Source organism: Trichosurus vulpecula, chromosome 2 (genome assembly GCF_011100635.1).
Source record: "Trichosurus vulpecula isolate mTriVul1 chromosome 2, mTriVul1.pri, whole genome shotgun sequence".
Lineage (NCBI taxonomy): Eukaryota > Metazoa > Chordata > Mammalia > Diprotodontia > Phalangeridae > Trichosurus > Trichosurus vulpecula.
Window position 1 is genome coordinate 219,174,271 of NC_050574.1, and position 25,316 is coordinate 219,199,586.

Here is a 25,316-nt window from a genome sequence, read left to right on the forward strand (position 1 = left end):
AAATGTATAAATAAATAAATGGAAACCTGATGTTTGTAAGTTGAAGTCATATATTCTGCATACTCTAGAAAAGAAAAATAAATTAAATGAAATATAGTATATCTGTTTAAATAATGTAATAAATCATAACACAAATGCTGTACAGTCACTTAAAAAAGATTCATGACCTGAGGATTGTCATTTCACATGCCTTCAAATATCAAAGCTAATGTAGATAATTATTATTTTTTTAATTTTGAAGGTAAGAAATTCTGGGTATAGTGGAAAGGACATTGTTCTGGAAGAGTCAAGAGGTTTGGACTATAGTTTTTCTCTACTATGTGACAGATGTGTGACTTTGGGTAAGATAACTGACATCCCTGGGCTTCATTTTTCTCATCTTTTAAGGCATTTAGGTGATCTCTAAAGTTCCCTTTTAGCTCTAAAATTCTATTTCTACATATATTTTACTATATTTACAAAGATGTGTAGATTCATGTCTTTGCAAACATGTAGTCAGGGGTGGCCCTTGGCAAAATTGTATTGCGAGTTGTATTTTCTAATACTTTTTTCAGCTCAGTTTTCAGATCTGTTACCATCACTGATATTAGAATGCTTCAGGTATCCACCCTGAAGCTGCACGGGGGCTGTAATACAATATCTTATTGCTTATAGTTCATGTTCTAGGACTTTTCTCTCCTTTCTCTATGATCTAATCTCAACTTTTTCTGCCCTGTTTCACTCTTTCAACCCAAAGCAAGAAAGTCTAATTTAACTTAACTAGCTAATAGTATCTTAACATTTCAAATACTGTTATGCTCACTGGTATAGATAAAACTTTTAAGCAATTACTAATTGCTCAAACACCATTTTAGGAGGGGAGCTATTGGTGGGCAGACCCCTTTACGGAATCTTTCAAAAGGCCACCAGGGCTGTGAAACGGGATGCATCAGTAGTTTGGATGTTTGCAACATTTGGGGGAAGCTGGGGGCCCTCACTGAAAGGAAGTCCAAGTCTTCTGAAGAAGTTAGTGTACCTCTGGTTTACTATGAGTCATACATTCTGATCTCATTTATAGAAACCATCATTAGCTTTTAAATATTCCCTATCTCTACTGAAAGTGAAAAGAGAGAAAACATTATTTCACCCCTTTTGCAGATATAGAAACAGAAAAGTAAAGGGACATTAGGTCAGTGACAAAGCTAGGCCAGATATCAGGGCTCAAATCTACTAGATCAGGTGGTTTCTGACGTTATTTAGGAAGAAGAAAAATAGTCACCTATATTTCTGTGCACCTATATGAATTCTGAATTTAAATCGGGAAGACAAGTGTTCAAATCCAGTCTTAGACCCTTATCAGCTGTGTGACCATGGACAGGTCATTTAACTTCTATCTAAGTTTCCTCAACTGTAAAACTGGGATGATAAAAGGACCTACCTCCTAGGATAGTTGTAAGGATAAAATAATATGTAGAGTGCTTTGCAAACCTTCAAGCTCTCTATAAATGCTAGCTATTATCACAATGGCTCAGGCTTCCTAACAAGACTATAAAGCTTATCATATATAGATTATATACAAAATTAAAAGGAAAGCATGAAAAGATTCGGTTCATATTATAAAACAGAGTGAGGCATTTGTATAAAAAAAGGTTTATAAAACTTAGAAGTAGTTTGCTAGCTAGAGTTTCTAGTTTACAAAATTGCTCATCATTTCTATTCCTAACTTGTTTATACCCCACCTACGATACACAGGAGTTGTGCGATCCTGGCCAAGCTGTTTCACTGGCACCTCTCAATGACCGTAACAGTGGAGACCATGAGCAGGCTGCCTGTGTAGAGGAAGTTCCTCACCAGGATTAAACTACACTGATTAAATCACAGGAAAGGGCCCCAAACTATGATCATAAAGTACGTGATGACATTTGTCCAAATGGGACTATATACTGTTAATGTTATTCAAGGACAAAGATATCAGAGTTGGAAGGGACATGTGGATTGATCTAGTTTAACTCCCTCATTTTACTATTAAGAAAACTAGTCCAGAGAAGTTGTGACTTGCTTGAGTTCAGACAACTAGTTGGTTGTAGAACTAGGTTGAGACTTCTGGTCTCTAGTATTTTTAGTCCTGTGCTATTTCCATTATACCTAATTAACACTTTTGAGATTTAATACTAAATAATAATAATAATATAAAAATTGAGGAAGAGCAAAGTAAAGCCAGTCATCTAGGCAAACAGTATGTATAACATAGATTATTATAAATCACTTTGCTAATGGGGTTTATATATCAGCATCATATAAGACCAAACTCCTCTGAGTTATAAACAAATCAATAACAATTATAGTTATTGTTACAGTGCTAATTTTGGTATGATTGTTATGGGATGCCTTAAAGAGGAGATCATGTCTCATGTTAAGCAATATTCAAAAGATCTAGAGTGGAGGCAAGAATAGTAATAGTAAACGGTCACAAAACAAAAATAATTTTAAAAAACCATCACCACCAACATAGGGATTTTTGAAGAATGTTTTACTTGATGGAAGTACAGAGACCACCAAATACTAATCAATAAGACAGAAACTTTGCCATTTGATAAAATAATATAATTGGGATTTATCAGTGCAACTTACAGACCATATGAAAATATACATATGTGACTTAAATATATAGCTCATCTAGAGAAGTGGTTATTGAAAGTGAGGACGCAGTCTTGGCAACCAGAGTGACTTTAAATGTGGAAAAAATGGGGCAATCTATCCTTGTCAGTTTAGTGGTACAGTAACACTACAGTTTTCTGACATAGTTGGGGAATGAGGTATTCTGGAATAAAAAAAAAACTTTCTGGTTAATTTAAGGTTAATGTTTTAAGAACCAATACTTAATTCTGTAAAATGGGGATGATAATAATAGCACTTATCTCCCAGGGTTGATGTGAAGATCAAAAATACTAATATTTGTAAAGTGATTTGCAAACCTTAAAGTACAATATAAAAGCTAGTTTTTATTATTTTGTTATTTCAATTCTTTTAGGTGGAAATCTTTCTAAAATATATCACTCATTCTCCTGCCTAGGTAGGCATGGTATAGAGATTATAACATAATCTTTGATTGATAAGTCAGTGTAACCCTTATTATAAATTATTTTCCAGTATTATAATTTGCATATTGACTTGAATTGATAGCAACAGACAGAACTTACCTTTTAAAACCATCCTTCCAGTCAGCCACCTCACCTTAAAACCTTGGTTGTCTTTGAGTCTTCCTTCTTCCTGATAGGCAGTAACCATGTCCTGAGTCCATTTCTAGCATCTTGTCCCATAAATACTCTAATTCAAGCCCTTATTTCCACTCATGGCCTCTTCTCCTCAAGTCTCTCCTCACTACAATCCATCCTTTATAATTAATACCCAAGTAATCTTAATGCATTATTCTGATCACATCACCCCCCCCCCATTGAAAGGGCATCAGGGGATCCCTACTATAAATGAAATATAATTTAACTTCTTAAGCTGGCATTCAAGGACTTTCATAATCTGGGTCCAACCTACCTTTCCAGCCTTGCCTCACACCTTTCACATGTTGTAAATTTTAGCAACACTGTATTATAATCTGTTTTCTTCAGACACCGTGTTCATACTGTCCTCTCTAACAGGAATAAACTCTCTCCTTTTCCTCCTCTCCGCCAGCTTCATCAGATAAAAATACTTCCTTCCATCAAACCTCACCTCTGAGAATAGGTATTTCACAGAGTAATAGCATATTCACAGAAAACCTACAAGATGCTGTTGAAAATTGTCTTTCCATAAGTCTTTTCATGCTTCTTTCCTTCCTATCTCTGTGCCTCTCCCTGCCTCCCTCACTGAAAATGATATCTTCATTCATTAAATTACTCCTAGTGCTTTGAACCTATCTTTTAATTGATTATTTGTGTACATCTTAGAATGTCCCTGATTCCCATCATATTGTAAGTTCCTTAAGGGAGGGTCTGTGTATTCATCATCTTTGTATCCTGTGTCTAACATACCTTGAAGATAGTATGGAGGTGGTGCAGTGGCTGGAGCCCTGGAGTCAGGAAGATCTGAATTCAAATCTAGCTTCAGATACTTACTAGCTGTGTGACACTTAACCTCTGTCTTAGTTTCCTCATCTGTAAAATGGGGATAATAATAGCACCTACCTTTCAGGGTTGATATGAGGATCAAATGAGACAATATTTGTAAGATGCTTTGTAAATTTTAAAGCATCATACAAATCTGATTATTAATATAACTATAAGATTATCATTGTTAGTTGTAGTAGTATTGCTTGATAACCATTGAGTTTAATGGAATAAACATCAATAGTGGCTCAATTTCTTGTCATTTTACTCACAAGATTAAAATGTGGAACGAGCAGTGATATGGCTTCTTGGGGAACAGGACAAGGCTGCCTTCCTGCAAACATAATTATTGATTTCAAAAATAATTAAACCTTTTCTCAATTTGCTGTTTTGCCCCCAAATGAAATTGCTGTCTTTAAAAAATTTGTCACATCCTTTGACTTTTTGGAAGCATTCAAAAGATTGTCATATTTTAGGAATCAGTAACCATTAACACAATAGTCACCTTCAACCCTTTTGTTTTATTGGAAAAGATTGATTCTATGGATTTTTAAGGTAACCCTAAAATTCAATCCCAGGCATGAATGGAAATTCTTAACTTTGAATGTTGGTTTTTAGATTCTCTGTGACTATCAGTACAATTTAACCATTTAGCAATTCATTTCATGTGGTAAATGCAAAACAGGACAAATCTATGATTTCATTGTTGTGGATATTCTCCCCGGTAGTACTAATTGCAGCTCCCCCATCCATTACTTCTAATACTCTGAAATTCTCATCCATTCCATAAATCCTCAATAAAACATACTCTCCACATGTTGGAAGCCTTCCACTGAGTCTGTAATTGTTTCATCTCTATTAGTGCCATTGAGTTATATAAGTTCTGGTGCCAAATTTGGGCACCTCTATCCCTCAGTATTATTTATCCATTCAGTCATTTGACAAGCATTTATTAAATGCTTACTACGTACCAAGCACTGTGTTAAGCCCTGGGGATACAGAGAAAGGCAGAAACAGTCTGTGCCCTCGAGTTCCCATTCTATCGAGAAGACAACATGTAAACTACGTACAAACAGTATATGCAAGATAATTTGAAAGTAATCTCAGAAGGAAGACATTAGCATTAAGTGGGACTAGGAAACCTCTTTGCAGGATGGATTTTAGCTGAGAATTGAAGGAAGGCAGGAGGCTGAAGTGAGGAGGGAGAGTATTCCAAGTATAGGGACAGTCAATGAAAATGAATGGAGGTGTAATGTCTTGTTCAAGGAACAGCAAGGAGATCAGTGTCACTGGAGCAAAGAGTACATAGAGGGGAGCAAATATAAGAAGACTGAAAAGGTAGGAAAGGGTCAAGTTATGAAGGGCAAAGATTTTCACCCTGATCCTGTAGATAACAGAGCCACTGGAGTTTAATGCATAGGAGGTTGTCATGATCTCCTTTTCCAGTTATACAGTATTTTAAATTATTGATATTTCTTAGAAATGAGTTTGATTGAAATAAAATAATTACCACAATGATGAAGTCTTTTGTGGGCAAGCTATTATTGGTAATATGCTATGGGATGCTTACATTCAAAAAGGAACCTTTTCCTTTTCCCATTCAGTCACCAGAAAATTTGATTGTTTTTTCTCCTGATAGTATGGTGTTTCATGATTCATGGCCATACAGCAACACTAGTCAAGTAGAATGAGGATAAAGGCCTTAGGGATTTAGCAATTAAAGAATCATAGGTAACTTTGGAGAGCGCAGTTTCAGTAGACTGTTGGCATTATAATCAACCACTCTAAAGGACTGAGAAAAGTGTGAGGGACATAAGGGACATACAAGAATAGAGACAAAGAGTGTAAAAAAAGGGAGAGAAAGGGAGAGAAGATGACAGATGGAGTACACTGTCATCTTTTATTTCTGTTTCTTTTGAATTGGTTTCAATGACATTTTCTAAACTGTTGGACATGACTATCCATAGACAGCTGATTTTAAATGACTAATTTCAGTAACCTATCAAAATATAGTTAATTTTTTTGGTGTTATCAATGTTGTCAAATGAGATAACATATACATTGTTTCCCAAATAAAGCTAATTATTATTATTCAGTGCTTGCCATTTCGATTTCCTTATGATTTTCTTTTTTGAAAAAATATTTTATTATATAAAGACATGATGCTTTTGAGTAATTTAAATTGATATCTTTTATTTCTGAATTATAATAAAGGGAATTATATGATAAATACCATAACAAAAATGCAAAAAAAATATTATGGCTGTCCAGAAGAGGAGCTTCATTCTCTTTTTGGGGAAACAAACAGTTTTAGTGGAATGTTATCTCAATTTTTGTATCTCTACTTTAAGCCTCAATTTCTTCATTTTTCAAAGAAGGCATCTAGATGGCACAGTGAAGAGAGTAGCTCACATGGAATCTGGAAGGCCTGGATTCAAATTCTACTTTGTGCAAATCACTTAACCTCTCTAAGCCTCGGTCTCCTCATTTATAAAATGGGGGTGATAAAAATAGGATTTACCTCTCAGGATTGTTGTAAGAATTAAATGAGGTAATGTGTAAAATGCTTTGCAAACCTGAAAGCACTATATCTATACTAGCTATTATTATTGTTAATAATAACAATATTATTACTCTTTCTGCTTCTGTTGCTGCTACTACTACTACTAAAATGAGAATATTAAGAGCATCTATCTCACAGAGTTACAAAGAGATTTAAATCAGGTTTTAAAGCTGTTTGTAAACTCTAAAGCACTAGACAAATATTAGCTACTATTTCTAAATTATGATTGAGCTTATTCTTCAACTCACAGAAGGGAAAGAATAAATTTGAAGGAGCAAGGGAAAATGGGAAAGGTTTTCATGAGGCAATTGGGTAATATATTGAATGAGAAGGAGAAAATAAGTACAAAGAAAACACCTCTAAGCATTGAAAAGGGTCAGTATGTTTACAGGACTCTCGGGCCTAACTTTCATACATCTGGCTTTACAGCTTAAATCAAAGGAAAAGAAACACATTAGAAAAATAGGGGAAGGGTTGCTAATGTGCCAACAGGAATCATATTGATAGTAGCAAGAAGGGAAAACTAACAGAGGGGATACTGATGAAAAACATAACTATAAAATATAGACAAAAAAGTCTTGAAAATCAGAGCAGTCTAAGGCTGTTTATTGCGGTGAACAAATAGTTCTATACACCTTAAAAATCCTAAAGGATGTCACTATATCAAAATAATTGATGTTCATAATAATGGCCCATCTGTTCATGAAAGACTAAGTTATAATTCACAGGCTGTTTAAGAAGGCTGAGAAGTAAATGATAGATTTTAGACAGATTTCCACAAAATAACTGGAGACTATTCAAACAGTTAAGTGGCAATTATCTAGAAATTCGCCTATTAGACTATCTCATTCCCCAAATTTGCCAGATAAATGAGGTGCTACATACAATATTTCCATTGATTTTGATGTGAGACTATGTATGGCAACAATAAATATTCAGTACGACAAAAAACATGATTTAGGAATTATATACAAACTTTAAACTTTTTATTCACATTCTACACAGCCCCTTTTCCTCTCCATGGTAGAACACTTCACCAAATTAATTATTTTCTTACCCTCATTCCTTCAAATCTAGATAAAGCTCTGAGTGGTCTTAAAGCTCTTAGTGTCCGGAGAGATTTAATGGGACCAAGGTCTGAGTATCCAAGAGTGCTGGCTACAAGGGTAATTATAGATACCTGCCAAAAATCAGAAAAACACAATAACAACAAAATCCCCCACTTATTGTATCAAACTCCTACATTCAAGTTAGAGTAATTATATAAAAAATAATCAGAGTTCCCAAGAGGTGCTTAATAAATAACCAAATCATGTAAAGCACACAATCATTGCCTAAGAAAACATATATAAAGAAATGGTTTTTAGAGAAATGCAGTTAAAGAGCAAGTTATTTTAATGAAAAATTCTGGCTAGTTTATTCAGAATTTCCAGGTAAACACAGATACACCTAAAAAGTTATGTGTGTAGTAAAAAGAGCTCTGAATTTAGCATCAAGAGATATTGGTTCAAATTCTGGCTATGACAGTTATTTGGGGAAGCAACTTTACTTCTTTACTCTTCTCATCTGTAAAACATGTACTAACAGATGCAATCCCTACTTCATGGAGTTTTTGAGAGCATTTTGTACACCTAGGAGTGCTACAGAAATATGACTTATTTTCGTTTTTAAATTCATTGATTCATGGTTAGCATTTGTAACAGTTTGCTAATTGGAAACTGTTATGAGAGACCAATTTTGTAATTAAGATCAATTTATAATAAGACAGTCTGAAAGGAACACCAGACCATGCTTATATTTATGAATAGCTAAGCCAATACCTGCACATAAAACTTCCACCGATGAGCCAAATGTCTGAGCCAGCTACATATATTATTGAACAATATTCGGATAGCTTTCTGATTTCTACATTCTCTTATTTCCCTAAATGCTACGATTTCAAGCTGGCCTAAATGTATTTTACAACTTCTTAAAAACGGATACTGAAGACATGCTTCTAGTTATCAAAAATTCATTAAGAGTAAAGAGTCAATTGGATCAATAAATGACTGCAATTTAATTGATGTTCCATTGACTATAATTTAAGCAGGGGCGTTATGAGGCTTCAATGAGATAATGGATATAAAGCACTTTGCAAACCTTAAAGCATTATATGTGCCTGTTATTATTATTAACCACCAGGCCTCCAAGTCTGGTGATGACTTCATTCCCGAAACCTTCTATTTAATTCCCACTAAGCTTAAGCAATGTTTATACAGAAATACAGAGGTATACTTGTAAATGTTTAACAACTGGGCCAGGGGTTTTCTGTGAAGTTTGGATTTAGTCAAAGGACTGCACTCGAGGACCTAGAAGGCCATATATGGCCTTGAGGCTGCAGGTTCCCCACCCCTGAACTAGTTGCTACCAAAAAAAATGCACACATACACATTTTTATCTGCATTAAGTCTAGACAATCAACAAAATAACAAATCAAGCCCTTATTTATAATGATTTCTGAGCTAAATGCTCATGTTGAAAATTTGACAATCAGGTCTCGTAAGCCAATTAGAGCTGTCTCTAGAATCACCTGAATTCCTTTTTTTTATTCTTTCTTTTTTTCCTTTTTTCTAAATTTGAAGGCAATCCAGATTAAGTGACATGCCCAGTGTCACACAGTTAGTAAGAGGCTGGATATGAATTCAGTTCCTTCTGACTCCAGGGCTGATACTCTATCTACTGTGTCACTTACCTGCCCCAAGCCACCCGAATTTAATGCTGATTTTATAAAACTGTAGTGTCTAATATTTTTAATGAACTTGGGACACGAATGTCTTAACATATTCAGGAATGTTAACATCATGTTTCAAACTTCAGTCTTTTTTGTATTGTACCCTTCTCTTCTCATCAGTTGCCAAGTCCTTTCAGTTGTAATTCCACAACATTTCTTGCATCTCTCATACTAGTTTAAACCCTCATTAAATCCTGCATATTAATGTCCACCTCCAGTTTCTCTTCTCTCTGTACTATTTTCCACACAGGTGCCAAAGTAATGTCCCTTATACAACAGGTCTGACCATTTTACTCCCCTTCTCAAAATCCTTCCCTTATTTGCTTATGGGGTAAAATATAAACTCCTAAACCTTGAATTAAAGCTTCATGTAATTAGGTTTGAAACTATCTTTCAATCATCATTTCACATTGCTGCCTTTCCTGTACCACCATACTGGCTAGTCATCATGTCTTGATCCCATCCTGCCCTCTCCAACCTCTATGTGTCATTGGAGGCAATGTCCATGTCTAGGATGTGCTCACTTTTTATCTCTACCATTTGGAATTCTTCTCATCTTTCAAGACCCCCCTGAAGTGTGACTACCTTCATGTACCATTCTCTCATTCTCTTAATTAACAGTGATATTTCCCTTCTCAAATTTTCTCACAGGAGGCTGAACCTTTCCTTTGCCTTCATTGCATTTTACCCATCACTATTCTTGGTGATGTATATGTTGCACATACCTTCACACACTAATACACTATATGTTCCTTGTAAGTAGTAACTATATACCATTTACTGTCTTCATCCTCAGTACCTAACACAGTGTTTTGCATATCACAGGGATTTGGTAAATACTCTTTGAATGGATTTTTTAAAAAAATATATGGAGTATAGATGTAAAAATGGGATAAAATGTCTAACAGCAAGAACTGGATTGGAACTATACTCAGGGGTAGGGAACCTGCCAGTTGTTAAGATAGAGACTGGAAGATGGCTAAACTGAAGACTTGAAAAAGTTTTTGAAAAACTAAAATTTTAAGGGATAGCTATCTGGCACAGTGGATAGAGCACTTGCCTGGGAATCAGAAGTACCTGAGTTCAAATCTTGCCTCAGACACTAACTAGCTGTGTCACCCTGGGCAAGTCACTTTACCCTGACTGCCTTCAAAAGAAATACTAAAATTTTAAACAACTTTAACTGGGAAAGCCTATCAATGGAAAACCACTTTCAAAGTCTAAATAAGCAGATGGGCTGCCCCTTCCCACCCCCTCCTCCGCCACCCCCAGCCCTGATCCATACCTTGAGCATGCACATCCTTCCTGTTTTACCCACCCATGATCTCTTGTGTACATCTGCTGCTGGCTTTTCTTTTGCCACTTCCCTAATCCAGCACCCTCATTACCTCATGTATAAGGTAGTTTCTTAACCTATTCCTCCATTTCTGACCTTCCCTCATTAAATCCATCCTTCATACTCAGTACTAGATGGACAGAACTAGCCATGTCACTCCCTTATTCAAGAATTTCCTTTGGTTCCCTAGTCCCTTCCAAATTAAAGCCAAGTTCCTTTGCTTGTTATTCAAGGCCCTATACAAGGTGACCACAAGCTACTTTTCCCTTATAATACTGTCCTGCAAGAAATACTCCATTCTCCCACCAAACTGGCTGACTTTTTCTAATCTTCATGCCATTATTTGTGCTACTGTCTCTGGTTGCTAGATGCTCTGTTTCCAGATCCTCCTCCTAATTATCCTTCAATTCCTAAGCACCATATCCTTCATGTAACCCTCCCTGATTTTCCCAACTGGAAATGATCTCTCCCTCCCCAAGACTCTTGAAGCACCTTGTTAGCATCCCTTTTAGGCACTTCTCATTTTCTATTTTTTCTTTTTTTTCAAGCTATTTGTATGTGTATCCTTAGTCTCCTAATAGAATACAAACTTTTTGGGGGAAGATATGTGCTTAATGAATGTTTAATGAATTCTGCTGATGGAGGCAGGATCATCTGGTTTGGTACTTAAGTAACTAATGCCAAGACAGAAAAAAGGTTCCAATCTGATTATGAAGAAGATATTAAAAATTGACCTGACTACTAATCTTCTGTTCATAGATTGAGTCATCCAGGAAATACACTAATTTTACAGATGAGGAACTGAGGCTCAGAGATGTTAGGTACTTTTACCCAAGGTCACAAAGGTAGTAAATTGCAGAGCTGAAATCTGAACTGAGGTCCCCTGAATTCCAAAAACTCTTTGCACTTTACCTTAATGCTTCTCAATATATGGGACAGACTTTTATAAGAGGGAAAGAATTATCTTATAAGTAGTACCATTAGCACTCACTGTAGAACATAAAGGTTTATTTTCACTAACCAAAAGATTTTTTTTAAGATGTAGCTCACAAAAAAAATCAAAATATTTTGCCACCATTAATACATGCTAAAAATCAGACTCCTAAAGAGGGAAATGAGAAAAACATGTTAAACAAAACAGATCACATTCCTCTGACAGTTATTTTCACAATACATAAGTATAAATGTGTCACTTACAAAGCAACTAATGTAGAAAAAAACTATTTAACTATAGCTATGATTATTTTATATTAAGCTGAGCTTTTTTATTTTATAGTTTAAGATAATGCATAGGGTTGTACATATTTGTCTAAAGATGTCTAATAAAAGTTCAAGGTATTCCTTTGTTTCTCCACTGTAATGCTTGGTCTGGTCAACAAGTGGCTAAATTATCTAAAATTATTTGTATGTGATATATTAGTATACACACTGGACACTATTCTCTATAAGGCTACACACACACACATGTGCATGCAAATGTATATGCACACACACATTTTCATACATAAGAGTGGTATATATATGAATATATTACATGCGTACACATACAGAGATTTAGCATTTAGCTACCAGTTAACTCTGTGTTTATACACACATATGCATATATACACAATCTGTGTGTATATATATGTGTATGTGTGTGTATTTATACACACACACACACACAACCATATGTTGTAAGATAGAAAATAAATCTCCATTACTATTTAAATGCAAAGGCAGGGTATACATAAACATGTCCATATACAAATATTTCCAAAACAGAGTAAGATATGTTCAACTTCAAGGTAACAAGACAGCTAGAAGAGAATGTGCTAGATTTGGATTCAGGATGGTCTGAATTAACCCAAGCCTCAGTTTCCTCATGTGTAAAAATGGGGATAATACACTACCTTAGATGGTTGTTGAGAACATATTGTATGTTTTATGTACACACACCTAACGTTTTTAGGTGAGAACATATGTAGAACGGTTTTCGAACCTTAAAGCACCATATAAATATTACTTAGCCATTAAATACTAGTTATCATCATTATTATTGTAATTATTATGGTTTTCATAATGGTATATAACATACATGTACATTCAGAAAATAAAGATATACACATAACATAGCACACAAATGTGTATATAGTAAAACGTCTTTTAGTGTTTCTGCCCACATTATTTCAGCCATTATGAAAGTATTCATATTTAATAATGAATGTTGGAGGCAGCACCGGAGCCCTCTATAAAAAATTATTTAAAAATACGTACATCAACAATTAAGAAGTCCAGCCAGCACCAGGCATTGGTAAAATATGTTTTATAACCGTAGGCTACCCACTTTAGAAGCATTTCTAGAATGAAGACATAAGTGAAGATCTTGTCAGCATACTCCAGTATAGTCTTAATGGTCTTTCTCCGTTCAATGTATATGTCTTCAAAAGCCTGTGGGAGACAAAATCCAAATTTCAATGCTATCTAACCCTGAAACATGATTTGGGGTATAGAATGAAAAAGAAAATTGATTTCTGTAGATTAGATGGTGATAATAAAGCTAAGGACAAGTTCACATGAGCTAGTTTTCTGTGCTTTCTTTCACAGCCACAGATAATCTCCTTATTTCTAGTTTGTCATCTTACACATGTATCTATGAATCATCAGAGGCACAGGCACAGAGAGCATGGATGGAGGACCCAAAATCCACTGGTGCTACTAGAAACGAACCCCAAAGTTCATGGTGTGTCATTAGCATATTGGCGTCTAAAGAATAGCACCTTATCGTGAGTCTTAAAGAAAGTTTTTGTCCACATCAAGTTCTTGCTTTCAAAAGGAAATAAGACTTCTCTGGCTTTCAATATTGAAAACCTCAATCCTTCCAAGAAGCAAAGTGTAAATGGAATAAATTATGTAAAATTTTAGAATAAATATAATAATAGTTGCTATTGTAAAACCTGATGAAAACGTAACAAAAATTAATAAAATATAAGCAAAGGGCAAGCTTTATTTGAACTTGCCCAGGGTCCCATAGCTAGTAAATGTCAGATGCTGAATTTGAACAGAGGTCCTCCTGACTCCAGGGCCAGAATTCTATCCACTGGTGCCACCTAACTGCCTTGGTACTTATTCTTTGCTGAAGAAAACCAAGCGAATCAAGTATGAAAATAACTTTGCTTCAAAAATCCACATAACAGACATAAACCACCTGTGAAGTTTCATAAAAAATGATTAAAAGAGCTTATAAAATCCATGCTTGCTATTGACATTAGTAATGTGTTTTGAATATATAGTTTTGAATATGTCTGTTAATATAATACAAGAGTCCAAGAAGATATCTTGTAGAATCCTTTAGTAATGGAGACTACATATGCAGCTTCCCAATTTTTCTTTTTTTTGTTGTTGTTTACTGGAGGGGGGAAGGCAGGGCAATTGGAGTTAAATGACTTGCCCAAGGTCAGACAGCTAGTAAGTGTGTCAAGTGTCTGAGGCCGGATCTGAACTCAGGTCCTCCTGACTCCAGGGCCAGTGCTCTACTCACTGCACCACCTAGCTGCCCCCTGATTTTTCAAAGTATAGGAAGCTTGCAACTTAAAAAAAAAATTATGTCCCTAAAGATCATTTCTAAGTTCATTGCATCCATAAAAGAAAGGAACCTTAGATATCACCTAGTTTCAGTGAGTAGTCAATAAACATTTGTTAAACACTTACTACATACCAAGAGCTGTGCTAAGTGCTCAGGATACAAAGAAAACTCCCTCATTTTACAGAAGAGGAAGCAGAAGCATAGAGAAATAAACTGACTTATCCAAAGTCACACAGGTAGTAATTAGCTGACTCAGTATTCAAATTCAGGTGCTCTTATCTAACCCCAGAACTATGGTATACTGTCTGTCTGTCTTTCTTCCTTCTTTCTCTTTTTTCTATCACAAATAGCGAGAGCACCTTTCTTGGCTAAACTACAAAATCTTATTTCTCAGGATCTCAGGGGGAAAGGAGGTTACCTGTCAAAATTCTAGAATTTATTATTAAGCAAATGATTTCTTAGCATTTACCACCACCACCACCACCTCCTCTACAAAAAAAGGTGATCACTAGGAGCCAACCTAGGCATAGGAAGAACAAGTATGTAGTCCAACTAATACACACTCTCTAACAGATGAAAAAAATAGAAGACTAGAAAAGTTGAGTTATTTTAAGGTTCACATAGCCTCTTAGAGGCAGACTTGGGACTTATACCCAGGTCTGATTTAGTACTACAGAAAGAAGACTTAAAATTCTGAGAATTAGCTAGTATTCCTGATGAATCAAGATTCAGAATTATCTCAACAGGCTAGATTGATAGACTGAAACCAACATGATGAAATTTAACAGGGATATTATAAAATCCTCTATCTAGGTGAAGAAAAATACGTGTATAACTAGTGGATGGGGAGTGGGGTGGGCTGGGGCGGAGTGGGAGGTGGTGGGGGGTGGAGAGAAGGGGAGGGTAGAAGGTGCAGTAGATAGAGTGTCAGGCCTGGAGTGAGGAAGACTCATCTTCCTAAGTTAAAATCCAGCCTCAAGCACTTACTAGGTGTGTGACCCTGGGCAAGTCTCTTAACCTTGTTTGTTTTAGTTTCCTCATCTGTAAAAATGAGGTGGGGAAGAAACTATTCCAGTATCTTTGCCAAGAAAACCCCAAATGGGGTCATGAGGAGTCAAACACGATTGAAACAACTAAACAACAACTGGATGAGAGATACCTGACTAAATGAAGCAATTAATTGTGAAAAAAAAGATCCTCCACGATTTAATTGGCTACCAGCTCAACATGAGCCAATGATATGATACAGATATTTTTAAAAATCTAAATAAAATCTTATATTTAAAAGAATAATAAGTATATTATACAGATCAAGTAAAGTAATAGTTGTATGAATAGTTGTATTATTTACACCCATCTAGAGCTTTACATTCACTTCTTGGTATGACATTAAGAGGGTTCCTAAAAAGTACAGAGCATTCTGAGAGGGAGAAGAGATAGATAAGTATCTGAAAATCTATTATCTGATGCATGTTTGAGGGAACAAGGGATATTTTATCAGAAGAAGATTAGTTTTGAAGATGGGGCAAGATAACTTCCTTTAAGTGTTTAAAGCCTTATCATGTTTCTCCAGAGGACAGAATAATAACAATTGAGTTCAAGTTAGAGGGCAACAGATTTAGGATTAGTGTAGGGATGAACTTTTAAAAAATAATTTGAACTGTCCAGTGTAACCCTCTGCAATTACAAGTTTGCCCCTAAGTTATGGCCACTCTTCCTGGACCATACGTTTCCCCTCTCACCTGGAAGCCCACAGGAGTCACCTTCCTACTGGTCCACACCTCTCCTCTGTCCCTTACCCAAAGACCTGAACAGACACTGAGAATGTCTGTCTCTCTTTCCTGTGTACCAGTCTCACGGCAGTGAAAAATTTGTCAACTACACTGTGAGTTATATAGCTTTCTATAATCTAGCCTGTGAACTAAGAACCCCATTTAATTGTAAGATCATAGAATCATAGATCTAGATTTGGAAGTGACTTCAAAGGCCATCCAGGTCAAATACCTCATTTTATAGATGAGGAAGCTGAGCTTGAGGACAGATAAGTGAGTTGGACCCCTATGCTTAAGTCATAGGTGGGATTTCAACCCAGATCCTCTGAGTCAATTCAGTGGTCTGTTTCCTATCTTATGAATATATAATATTGCTCCTAAATGAAAGCACCTTTTAGGATAAGTGAAAAGAAAAGACAATGGTTTGGAAATGTTTTGTCCCTTGCCACTGAGGGGCTGCCTGCTGCTTGGTTTAAGGCAGGACTTAGCAGAGAGGAGAGATTAGTGTGGCTCTAGGAATACCTTGTTCTTCATGTGGTATGCAAATTGTAATTTTGTACATATTCCTAATTTGGATTTCTACAACTCAGGGAGAACCTATCCTTTAATTCTGGTGAAAACAGTAATTTGCAATAATTTTCTGCATCAGTTAAATTCTTAAATGAAATGTTTTCATACACATAGTCCATCACTTACCAAAGCACCACTGCTGAGAAGGATCATGAGGACAATGAAACTCTCAAACCAATTGTGTTCTACTATCCTGTAGCAGGTTTTCCTTATGTTCCACCAAACTTTTCCTTTGCCAGATTCGACGCTGACTTGACAGCATGGGAACCTTCGTACACAACCTAATAGGATGGAATTTTCATGAAAAAATAATTTGAAAGATAAAAATAAGTTGCTCACATGTAGTCATCATCTCTCTATTGTTCCCCAATATATTTCTGAAACACTATTCAATACGAACATATTCATGTAAAACTAGTCATATTATAAGGTCAACATTCAAACCAAACTCAAGAAAAGCATTGCATAGCATAACACACGTGTGAGAGTAAAATGCATTTCTTCCTCCAGGAGACATTTCTATGAAAGAAGTAAGAAGCATCAATGACTTTACTTGACTTAATCCAGAAGTCAATGGAAATACTGCTATCCCCTCAGCAATCCTCAAGGGACTGTGAGTGGATTCTCAGCCATATCCATTCATTACTATCAAGATTAGACAGGATAAGTTTGTTGCCCTGTTTTCTAAAAAAACTTAGGACCCTTATGAAAAGGAGAAAGATTTTGGAGTTGGAAGGAAGCCGAGACTTGAGTCTGTGTAGTCCTAGAAACATGAAACATGGGAAATCATAATAGATATTTTCCATCTCTCCTATAAGTGTCTCTCTCTTCATTCTATACCCTTAAGGTCTGGCAGAACATGTGCCCTTGTTGGGAATGTCTGAGGATCCATTTTCAGTAGCTGTGCTCTTATTTCTTTCTGGGAGATCTAGCAAACAGTCAAAGGTACCCCCAGAATTCATTTCAATAAATTAGGCTTCAAATACTTTTTTTGCATGGAATGTCTTTTATTCTCCTGGTATGGCCACTGGATTATTATTAAATCACCCATTTTGAGAGCATTTGTTAAATAGTTGGGGGAGAGAGAGGGAAGATAGGTGAAGCTGATCTTCCAATACACCTATTTCCCAAACTTCTCCATTCAAGAACTGCCAGTCTTCCTAAACCACAGGTCTAACCATGTCACTTCACTGCTCAAAAATCTTCAGTGACTCTATTTCACCTAGGATAAAATAAAATCTGCAATACTGAGAATGTCTTGCAAACAAGAAGTTGGTCTCAGCATGTGGAGAGTAACAAGCATACATCTTCCCAAGTCTCTTGGGTAGGAGATATGAGCCAAGAGAGTAAAATATCTCTCAAAGTAAACTGAGTCCTATGGGTCTTGAAAGTCTCTGTCAAAAAGGTATACACAAATGTTTAATTATAACCCTAGAAATATTTCCCTCTTTGAATTCTAAAAAAGTTACAAAGGCAATGGAAAAGTAAATAAGATGGATTATTAGTGTATATATATGTGTGTATATATATATATACATACACACATACATACACACACACGTATTATATATATGTATATATATATGTGTATATATATATGTATATATATATATACATATGAATAAACTTAAAATGAAGTCAATCATAGTTAGGATTACCAAGAAAGGGCAATCCTAAAAACAATGTTATTTTCTTCCAAAAATATAACTTAATTGAAAAAATATTATGAAGTAAAAAAATCAGGAGGTTACAAAAATAGCAACTAGTCAGTACTGAAAAGCAATCTTAAGTTAGAGACTTTATGTACCAGGGCACATGTAGAGATGAGAAGAAAATATGATTAGAAAATTTTATAGTATCTTAGCTTTTGGAACTTATCATAATTCTACTTAAATGTGGAAAAAAGCTCATGTGTAGGGTTAGTTATACTTGTTTTATATATATATGCATATATAAATCCCATAGAAGAAAATCATTATGTTGATTAATTAAAAAAAGATTAATATTTGTTTCCTTGAGAGGCAATGTGATATATTAGACAGATGGCTAGACCTGAGTCAGGAAGACCAAATCCTGCCTCAGAAACTAGTGATGTGATCATGGGCAGGTAACTTTACCTCTCAGAATGCTGGGTAACTTTTGAAGTACATATATAGGAAGTTCTACATGGGTTTTGATCTGTACATAGGATCTTACACAGATATGATAGCAAGACCTTGAAGTATTGTTGAGATTAAAAGGGAGAGAAAATATGTATTACTTGATCCTATAATCAAGAAACATACACAATCCTGTGCCTTTTCTCCTCCCTTATACATATCCCAATTAGAAAAGTAAGAAAACTTTTCATATGATGAAGACTCATAAATATTGCCCTCTGGGTTTATTTCACTATAGAGAGTTTCATTCTCTTCTTGTGGGACCAGAATACTCAGCCACTTGGCTGATTTATAGACAAAAGTAAATCCTAAGAGAATCTGAACCTACCTGGTTGGCAATGCTATCATACCTCCTTTTATAAAAACCTATTAAATGAATGTAAACATAGAAGAGAGCCTCTCAAACACTTTAATGAGTACCAAAGGGAAAAACTATTTCTCATGGGTGGCTCCATTAGGTTGCTCTGATGATATGTTACATGATGGCTATATCATCTTTCATCATTTTTAACTAAAGCTCTCAGATTTTAAAAAATGTGCACATTATAAAAATTATTATAAAAAATGTGCACATTATAAAAAATTATTATAAAAAATGTGCACATTATAAAAAATTATTATAAAAAATTTAGCACAAAAGCTTAAACCAAAATAAATAACTATTCATTGGTTCAACACTTTAAAAAAAATTCAAGATTTTCTAAAATCAGAGTTAAAATTTTTTTCTTTAAAAAACTTTTTAAAACCCAAGCATTAGATATTGAATTATTTAAATTGATCTTATTATGAAAAGTTGATGGGTATTAACAATTATTTAGGAAGTGGTAGCAAATCATTTGGTTTAGAATTAGCTTTCCAACATGGAGTCATAGAATTTAAGTGTTGTTAATACAGTTGAGTTGGGGTGCAAAATGCTTTATGTTAAGATGCAATGTCATAATATACATTAAAATGCCCTAAAAACAATAAAGCATTTTGAAAATGCCAAGGATTATTATCCAAGACCTTTTATGTACCAGGTACTTAATAAAATTTGTGTTGAATCTGAATTGGGGATGGCAAGGTGGCCTGTGAAAAGGTGTGAACACAGATGGAGCTCTATGTAAAGTGAACATCTGGCAGGGCAGTTGGTCTGGGATGTAAAATTCATGGAAGGAGGTGACTGCTGCCAAATAGAGGATATTATATTTTATTTTTAGTGCAATTTGAGTTTTTTGGGTAGCGGAACATCACTTAGGCAGCAGAGGGAAGAACAGATTGGCGACGGAAGAATCTGGTGGTCAGGGGACCAATTAGCAGACTATTTCAACAGTCTAGGAAAGGGGTGATGAGGGCCTGGAGCAGGGTGATTGTGCTGTTGTGTAAAGAAAGGTGGACAGATATGAGATGTCAAAGGGTTTGATTCCATAAGACTTAGTAACTAACTAGATATGGGAGATGCAGGAGGATAAAAAATCAAGAATGACTCTCTGAAACTATGAACCTGGGTGACTGGAAGGATGGTAGCACCATAAACACAGAAGTTAGGAACTGGGGTGGGTTTTGAGGGAATCATAGTTTTGTTTTGGACTTGTAGTCAAAATGGGATAAGAGCTCAAAAGAGAGACCAGGGCTAGATAAATGTCTCTAGAGTCCTCTCCATAGATATAATACCTAAATGCAAAAAAGCTGATAGGATCACCAAGAAAGAAGAAGGTGTGAGGGTTTGGGGGTAGGGCATGGTTGATGATCCAGCAAAGGAGAATGAGAAGGATCAGCTGGCCAAAGAGAATGAGACCCAAGAAGAAGTGTCAAAAAAAAAGCCATAGAAGATAAAGTAGTCAGGTCAGATTAGAACACATCCATCCTTTCTGTTAACAGTAGACAAACTACAAAAGTAAAAAGCAACATGCCATAAATCAAAAATCTTTCTATTAGAGGAATTTAACTGTTTTCAGAGAAGTTGCTTTGTAGGGGAGTTCATTTGGAGGCTTCTTAGGAGTCATTTATTGTATCGAAACAAAATATATCAATTTTTAGAAATGGAACAATAAAATGGAATGGAGGAATAATCCCCCAAGTAACTCTTCTCTCTTATCTACTAATTGCTCAATTCATCTGCAGTCTAACCTCACTTTCAATCACTCTCCTTAAACTGTACACTTCAAGGTTTCCAGTGATGGCTTTATTACCAATTCTCAGTCTTTTCTCAGTATTTACCTTCCTTAGTTCATTTGCCTCTACAGATTAGTCCCTTCAAATCAGAGGTGGTTGATGTTCAATCTTTTCAGTCTTGAAAAGACTGAACATCAGTTCCTTGTGATCCCCTTTGGGGTTTTCTTGGCAGAGATAATGGAGTGGTTTCCTATTTCCTTCTCCATCTCCTTTTATAGATGATGAAACTGAGGCAAATAGGGTTAAGTGACTTGCCTAGGGTCACACAGCTAGTAAGCGTCTGAGGGCAAATTTGAACCCAGGTCTTCCTGACTTCAAGCCTGGGGCTCTATCCATTTCCCTTCTAGTCAGAGGAACTAGGTTCAAATCTCAGTTTTCCTATTTAATCAATTTGTGATGCTGAACACATCACTTGAGACTATTCAGACCTAAGTTTACTCTCATTTGCAAAGTGATGGGGCTGGGTCACTTCCAGATCTTAATGTTATAAGTTTTCTGATTCTTTTTGCCTGACAGTCTTTCCTGCTCAGTCTCTTTCACTGATTCATTTCATAGGTGACACAGTTGACAAGAAGTATAACTGGATTCTGAACCCAGGTCTTTACACTAAAAATCTAGTTGCATTACATTGTAAGGTTCATGAGAGTAGGAGCTATGTTGTTTTTCACCGTTATACCTTCAGTGCCTATCTGAAGCATTCAACCTGTGATTTGCAATTAAAAATGAAATGACGTAAACCAGGTGATAAAATTTAGCAATGTAGCCTTGTAATTTAAATTAGGGAATATGTTCCCATTGAAAATTAAAATGGTGTTATCCCAGGGTAAGGTAGCTCAAAGCAATCTGAATCTGGGAGCTCTGTGAAGCAGTCCAAGGGGGTCCATGAATAAACAAGGTGTAGTGTTTGACAAACACCAAATAGCAAAAATCATCAGCTGTGATTTCTGTATTGCCCATGCACAGGGTGTGTGTTTACCTGAGGTGCAGAGCCACGAGTGATTGATTATTTTAAATTAATTGTGATCAGCCTTATTAATCTAAATTCAACCTGAAAATGCTAAGGATGAGTCTGGCCAGAGTCTATCTGAGACGAGACCAGGCAGGGATTAGTTTTGACTAAAAGGCAACAGAGCTGTCCTCAGAAACTGACTGGTTGGCTCCTAATCTCCCATGACATAGCTTCCTGGTCAGCAAAGGACAGTAAAAGTTCTATTCATATGGAGCTGGGACTTCTTTGACTTGTCAGAAATCTAAAGACTACGTGAGTTAACATACCCTCTCCTGCTGAGGGGGACTGCATCTATCTAAGCCAAGTGTCATAGTATCCTTCTCGTGTATATCCTTTAATCTGGGGCTAAATAAGCCTTTATTCACTGTTCCCTGACTTATGAATACTTCTTTTGCTCCCAGAGTCTGAACAGTGGTAGCACCTCTCCTGCCAGTTCCATATGATATGGAACATCTGGCCTCCACATATAAACAATATGCCCGTGCATAGGATCATAGAGCAAGACCAGACCTTGCAGGCCCACCTTAACCAACTTTGGCATTTTGCAGAAGAAGACTAAATGACATACCTATAGTCACAAAGGTAGTAAGGGGAAGAGCTCAATCTGAGAATGCATTCTTTGACTTCAATGCCAATACTCTTTCTAGCTATTTACTATCATTATTTCTGTAATGGTTATAATAAATGTTATAATGATCATAATAGATAATTGGGCAAAGTTAAAAAGCATAAATGAAACAAAACCCAAAATCGTTGATAGCTCATTAGACCTGAGTTAGAATAATAACTCTGTTATTATCTGTATGTATAACCTTGGAAAAATCACGACTATTTTTTTCATCTAGAAAATGAAAAATTGGGGTTAAATGATGTCTTTGGTACTTTTTGTCACTAAATCCTATAATCCTACTTACTGATGAGGTAATAAACATCCATGAGCCTAATTCAAGAATCAAATCCCATATACAAAATAAATGACAATATAATTACAGATAGCTTCAGTTGGAGTTTTATTCCAGCATTCTTAATACAATGAGAATTATGTTACCACTAAAACTATAGAAATTTTAAAGTGAAAATATGATGAACTAAAACAATGCCCTCAGATACCAATCTATGTAAATAAAAGGAGGGGGAAGAACAAAATTGTTGCAGAATATCTTGCAAGGTTATCCCTACCATCCAATAGTGTTCTCAGTTATAAAATACTTATTAATATTGAATATTCATCTTCTTCTAAGATGCCCATATTAGAGCCATAATAAAAGTGCTCTTAAAGGTTTTTTTTTATAATTTAAATTAACATTACATCAATTTGATAGTGTTAATGGTCAGTGTTTTTAAAAAGTCATTTGGAAAGATTTTTTTTTTGGCCAGGACTACAGATTTTATTTAATACAAATTGTGCAGCCAGTGCAAAGGCTTGTTAATCCCTGTTGGAGAGGGTAAATGCCATCTTTTCCATATAATGATGGAAGAGCAAGTAGAAAACTGTTAGTATTTCATAATTATTAGTTCTACCACTTTTCCAGTAAAATAAAATAAGCAAAAAGATTTACTTAAAATTCCTTTATACTTTCAGAGGATTGAGTCAAATGACCTCATTTTACTGCTCAGGAAATTTGGGCATTTTATAATAACCTGCATATACCTTTATCTTCCAATTATTCTGTTACTATATAAATATCCCAAAAAACACATGGGGTAGGCGAGGTAATAAATGAATGTGACTCCTACTATATTATGCTTCTCTGTTAGCTCTAATGAGAAAATATTTATAATATTCATATTCAATCTATATTTTCAAGCCAGGAAGTACTATATCAACATCGGTTATTATTATCATCATCATGACTGAACATACACTAGGCAAAAGTTAGGGTGCTAGAACATAAAGTTTTCCACGGCAATAAACATCCCTAAAATTTACAGTTACATCAAGATATTTAAGAAGGAGGTCAGGCAAGGAAGTACAAAAAAGAAATCAGCTCTTTTTGATAACTTTGATTTATTTTTAGTTTGATTATAGGATTAGGTCCCTTCTTTAGGAACAGCTAGCCTTAAATTAACCAGACTAATACGGTCCTTTAAGTCTAGGTTACTTATATAGATTTAGTGGATACACTGAGAAGACATTTAGTAGTAGATAATTTAGAAGATTAAAATAATCATAAGATTATATGGTTTTTCAAAAGGCTAAATCTCCCTTTCCAGCAGAAAGGAACACTGAGTAGAGGCTAAGTTCCCCTTTCTGGCAATTGGAGAAAGGTTAGCTAGAGATCAAGTTTTGTCCTACCCCACCCCAGTCTTAATGGCTAAGTCCCTTTTTCTTTAGCTGGAGTCTAAGTTGATTAATGGACTCCGCTAAGGAAAATGGGGAGTTGGGGGACGAGGGTGGGGGTGGGGAGAGTAACTGCTAACCACTGATTACAAAAGGTACCCACTGGAGGAAAGGACATCTGGCACAGGATTAAGAAAGTCTGGGAAAAGCTAACTAGTCAGGTGACCTGTCTTGTCCAATTGAATTACATTCAAAACAAGTCTATTATTTTTTCCAATACCTCTTTTATAAAAATCATCTCTGTAAATCACTCCTTGTCTCTGACCTCCGAGGAGTCAGGTGACCTGGTTTAAATTCTGGCTTTGCAAATTAAATCATAGATAGCTCTGTAACTTTGTCCTCAGATTCCTTTTTATTTCAGACAATCAGTTTTAACAAGTGTGAAGAGACCAGATGAAGTCTATCCTCAGATGACTCAAATTTCACATCCCAATGATGGTGGGCTATATAAATCAAGAAGCCAAAAGCCAGACACTGTACTATACAGGGTATATATGGAACGACAAAGGCATTATTAACATCACCTTCACAGAGGGAAGACAGCTCATTATTCTAGATTCTAATCTTTGCCTCTGTAGTACTGACTTTCATTTGAGATTATAAAGGCAAATTTGTAACTCAGCTGAAATCCATGACTCCTGATCATATTCATGGTAACCGATATGAATTGGGACTTCACAATCTTCTATCTTCTTACTAATAATACAGACTAATGCGGATATTTATGCAGCTGGGTCATGATGAGTGCAAATAACAATCCTTGAAAAGTGGTCATATTATTGGAATTCATACTGGTTGGAGCCCAATGGAAATAATGCAGTGTGAATTCCAATAATGTGATTACTTCCCAAGATTCATTCAGAGCCTAGCTATGGGATGTTTGAAGGCTCGCAGAGTACTTTATGACAGCTAGGCGGCACAGTGGACAGAGCACTGCACCTGGAGTCAGGAAGACACATTACTAGTTGTGTGACTCTAGGCAAGTCACTTAACCGTTT

At 35.6% G+C, this 25,316-nt stretch overlaps 1 protein-coding gene across 3 annotated transcripts in view; it reads right to left on the reverse strand.

Annotated features, from left to right (window-relative positions):
* LOC118835676 (sodium channel protein type 9 subunit alpha) overlaps window positions 1–25,316 on the reverse strand; it is a 101,897-nt gene that overhangs the window by 18,459 nt on the left and 58,122 nt on the right. For all 3 annotated transcript variants that reach the window (XM_036742906.1, XM_036742907.1, XM_036742905.1), the window contains exons 18-20: window positions 16,782–16,936; window positions 13,005–13,178; window positions 7,700–7,822 (exon numbers count right to left, since the gene is read on the reverse strand). In XM_036742906.1, coding sequence (XP_036598801.1) covers window positions 7,700–7,822; window positions 13,005–13,178; window positions 16,782–16,936 — 452 coding nt within the window. The remainder of the gene's footprint in view (window positions 1–7,699; window positions 7,823–13,004; window positions 13,179–16,781; window positions 16,937–25,316) is intronic.